The following is a 3,180-nucleotide window of genomic DNA, read 5'->3' as shown; positions in this document are numbered from 1 at the left end:
AGATCCTCAGGATACAAAGAGGTTCATGGCGTATGTTGAGGGTACTAAGAGATCCTCGGGATACTGAGAGATCCCCGGTTATTATCTTTGTGAAGAGTGGTATTCTTGGTGATTGTTTTTGCCTCTTTTTCAGTTGTAGTTATCCTTATTATCCTGTATTAATTCTTATTGTTATCTTTCAACTGTACTGTTGTATCTTATATTGTCGTACCTTATATTTCATTTAATCTCAGTAGGGCCTTGACCTTCCTCGTCACTACCCGACCAAGGTTAGGCTTGGCACTTACTGAGTACCGCTGTGGTATACTCATGCCTTTCTGTGCATGTTTTTCATGTACAGATCCAGGTACCTCCACTCAGACCTATCACGCCTGAGACGAGGCACTAGTAGAGACTCCGAGGTATATCTGTCGCGTCCGCAGACCGAAGAGTCCATTTCTACTCTCCCTTTTTAGTATTAGCCCTTCTATATTTTTTTCTTTCCCTTGTTAGATATTTTGGAGTTAGATACTAGTAGACATTCAAAGGTTAGTGATCATGAGATTCCGGGTTTTGGGAAAATGTATTTAGTTTTCGAGAGTCGATATTGTGTATGCCGAGCGGCACTTTTAAACACGATTTTATTCCACTATTTCAGATTTTAATTATTTCTTCTGCAAATTTTGTTTATTTTCCGCATTGTTAGGCTTATCTAATCGTAGAGACTAGGTGCCGTCACGATGGTTCACGGAGGGCGAACCGAGGTCGTGACATGCATACTTTTAACATCAAACAAAGCAACAATAAGTGTGATTTGCTACCGAACTTTGTGTTCACTGAAACACTGGGGTTTGAAGTACCACTACACCAGTGTGTAATTCGTTCTATCATGGGAAGAAATAATCCATAACCTTAAGTATTAGGAGGGGATCAAATTTCTTAAGGAAATACTGTGAATTCAGTGGGCTCGGATTAAAATTTTGTTTCTGTTTTTCATTTTTGTTTATGTTCATTTATATTTTCCAGAATTATTTTACAAATACAATTTACAAACAAGCTTAAAAAATTTAATATATTTTCTGTATTTATACTCATTGTTTCTAAAGAGTAAAACCTCTATGGTTTTGTACTCTATTGGAGATTAAAATCTACGTAATTTTAACGTTTGTGTCTACGTAATTCTACGTAATTTTAATGATAATGTGAACCAAGCTGTTCCAATGGTGATTGCCAATGTCTCAATGAACCGAACAACACCGGCAGCATTGGCACCGGCCGAGAAATTCGGAAAATATTTTGGGATTGATTTCAAGCGCTGGCAGCAAAAGATGTTCTTCTATTTGGCTACTCTAAGTCTCCAGAAGTTCATCAAGGAAGATGTTCCTGTGCTGTCCGATGAAACTCGAGAAACTGAACGCTTTCTCGTGATTGAGGCATGGAAGAATTCAATTTTTTTGTGCAAGAATTATATTCTAAGCGGTCTGAAGGATGCTTCGTATAACATCTATAGTGGCATGGAAACGTCAAAAGAACAGTGGACTGCGCTTGAAAAGAAATACAAAATCGAAGATTCCGGGTTGAAGAAGTTCGTTGCTGCAAAGTTTTTGGACTACAAAATGGTAGATAACAAGTCTGTTATTACCTAAGTCCAGGAATTGCAAGTGATTATTCACGATCTCCTTACTAAAAGTATAAATCAAATTAATGCTCATGCTGAAAGTAGTAATCTTAGTATTTTTACTAACAGAAATTTCATTGAAGGTCTTGTCATCAATGAAGCATTCCAAGTAGCAGCGATGATTGAGAAGTTGCCTCATTTGTGGAAGGACTTCAAAAACTACTTGAAACACAAACACAAGTAGATGTCCCATGAAGATATCATTTTTCGGTTGAGAATCGAAGAGGACATCAAAGCTGCTGTAAAGAGAGGCCGTGGAAACTCAACAATAATGTGAGCAAATATTGTTGAAGAGAACAAAAAGAGGAAGAAGGCTTCTGGACCGAAATATAACCCAAGTAAGAAGCGGTTCAGTGGAAATTACTACAACTGTGGAAAAGCCGGACACAAATCTACGGAGTGTCGTGCTCCGAAGAAAGATAAGAAGAAGGGTCAAGCAAACATGGTTGAAAAGCATGATAATGTTGATGACTTATGTGCCATGCTTTCCGAATGCAACTTGGTGGGCAATCCTAAAGAGTGGTGGATTGATCCTGGAGCCACTCGCCATGTTTGTGCTGTTAAAAAAGCTTTTGCTATTTATGCTCCTGTTGGACCCGATAAGATGTTATCTATGGGAAATGCTGCAAAGGCCAAGATTGAAGGATGTGGAAAGATATTTCCCAAAATGACTTCCGGCAAAGTGGTAACTTTGAATAACATCCTTCATGTTCCCGAGATTAGAAAGAATTTAGTCTTTGCTGGACTTCTTGTTAAGAATGGTTTTAAATGTGTTTTTGTTTCTGATAAGGTTGTAATAAGTAAGAGCGAAATGTTTGTAGGAAAAGGTTACCTCACTAAGGGCCTTTTCAAGCTGAATGTAATGGTTGTTGAAAATAATAATAAAATTTCAGCTTCGTCTTACTTACTTGAGTCAAATGAATTATGGCATATACGTTTGGGTCATGTTAATTATAAAACCTTGCAAAAAATGATTAATTTGGAATTATTGCCTACATTTGAATGCGACAAATCAAAATCTCGAATATGTATGGAATCTAAGTGTGTTAAACATCCTTATAAGTTAGTTGAAAGGAATTCAGATCCTTTAGACTTAATTTACACAGATATTTGCGATATGAACTCAATACCATCTCGCGGTGGAAAAAAGTATTTCATAACTTTTATTGACGATAGTACTCGATATTGCGATGTTTATTTACTTAGTAGTAAAGATGAAGCAATAGACGCATTCAAGCAATACAAAAATGAAGTTGAAACACAACTTAACAAGAAAATCAAAATGATAAAAAGTGATAGGGGTGGTGAATATGAATCTCCTTTTGAACAAATATGTTTAGAATATGGAATTATTTATCAAATAATGGCCCCTTACACACCCCAATCCAATGGGATTGCAGAAAAAAAGAATCGTTCATTAAAGGAGATGATGAATGCATTATTGATAAGTTCTGGTTTGCCACAGAACTTGTGGGGGGAAGCCGTTCTTACGGCTAGACGAATACTAAATCGAGTACCCCATA

General features: G+C 36.9%; 1 protein-coding gene across 1 annotated transcript; it reads left to right on the top strand.

Annotated features, from left to right (window-relative positions):
- The first annotated feature begins 1,199 nt into the window (after positions 1-1,199).
- Positions 1,200-1,841, top strand: LOC138877580 (uncharacterized). Its single transcript, XM_070157202.1, has 2 exons — positions 1,200-1,609; positions 1,727-1,841. Exons 1-2 carry the CDS (start codon positions 1,200-1,202, stop codon positions 1,839-1,841), a joined length of 525 nt encoding a protein of 174 aa, XP_070013303.1.
- Positions 1,842-3,180: the final 1,339 nt, after the last annotated feature.

The sequence above is a fragment of the Nicotiana sylvestris genome, chromosome 9, assembly GCF_000393655.2.
Source record: "Nicotiana sylvestris chromosome 9, ASM39365v2, whole genome shotgun sequence".
In the NCBI taxonomy this organism is placed as follows: Eukaryota; Viridiplantae; Streptophyta; class Magnoliopsida; order Solanales; family Solanaceae; genus Nicotiana; species Nicotiana sylvestris.
The sequence above is the reverse complement of the archived record's forward strand: the minus strand, read 5'-3'. Positions and strand labels throughout refer to the sequence as shown.

Coding starts and splice junctions, on each gene's coding strand:
- LOC138877580 (XM_070157202.1), top strand. CDS start 1,200: ATGGTGATTGCCAATGTCTCAATGAACCGAACAACACCGGCAGCATTG. Junction 1,610..1,726: donor TACAAAATGGTAGATAACAA/GTCTGTTATTAC, acceptor TTTTACTAACAG/AAATTTCATTGAAGGTCTTG.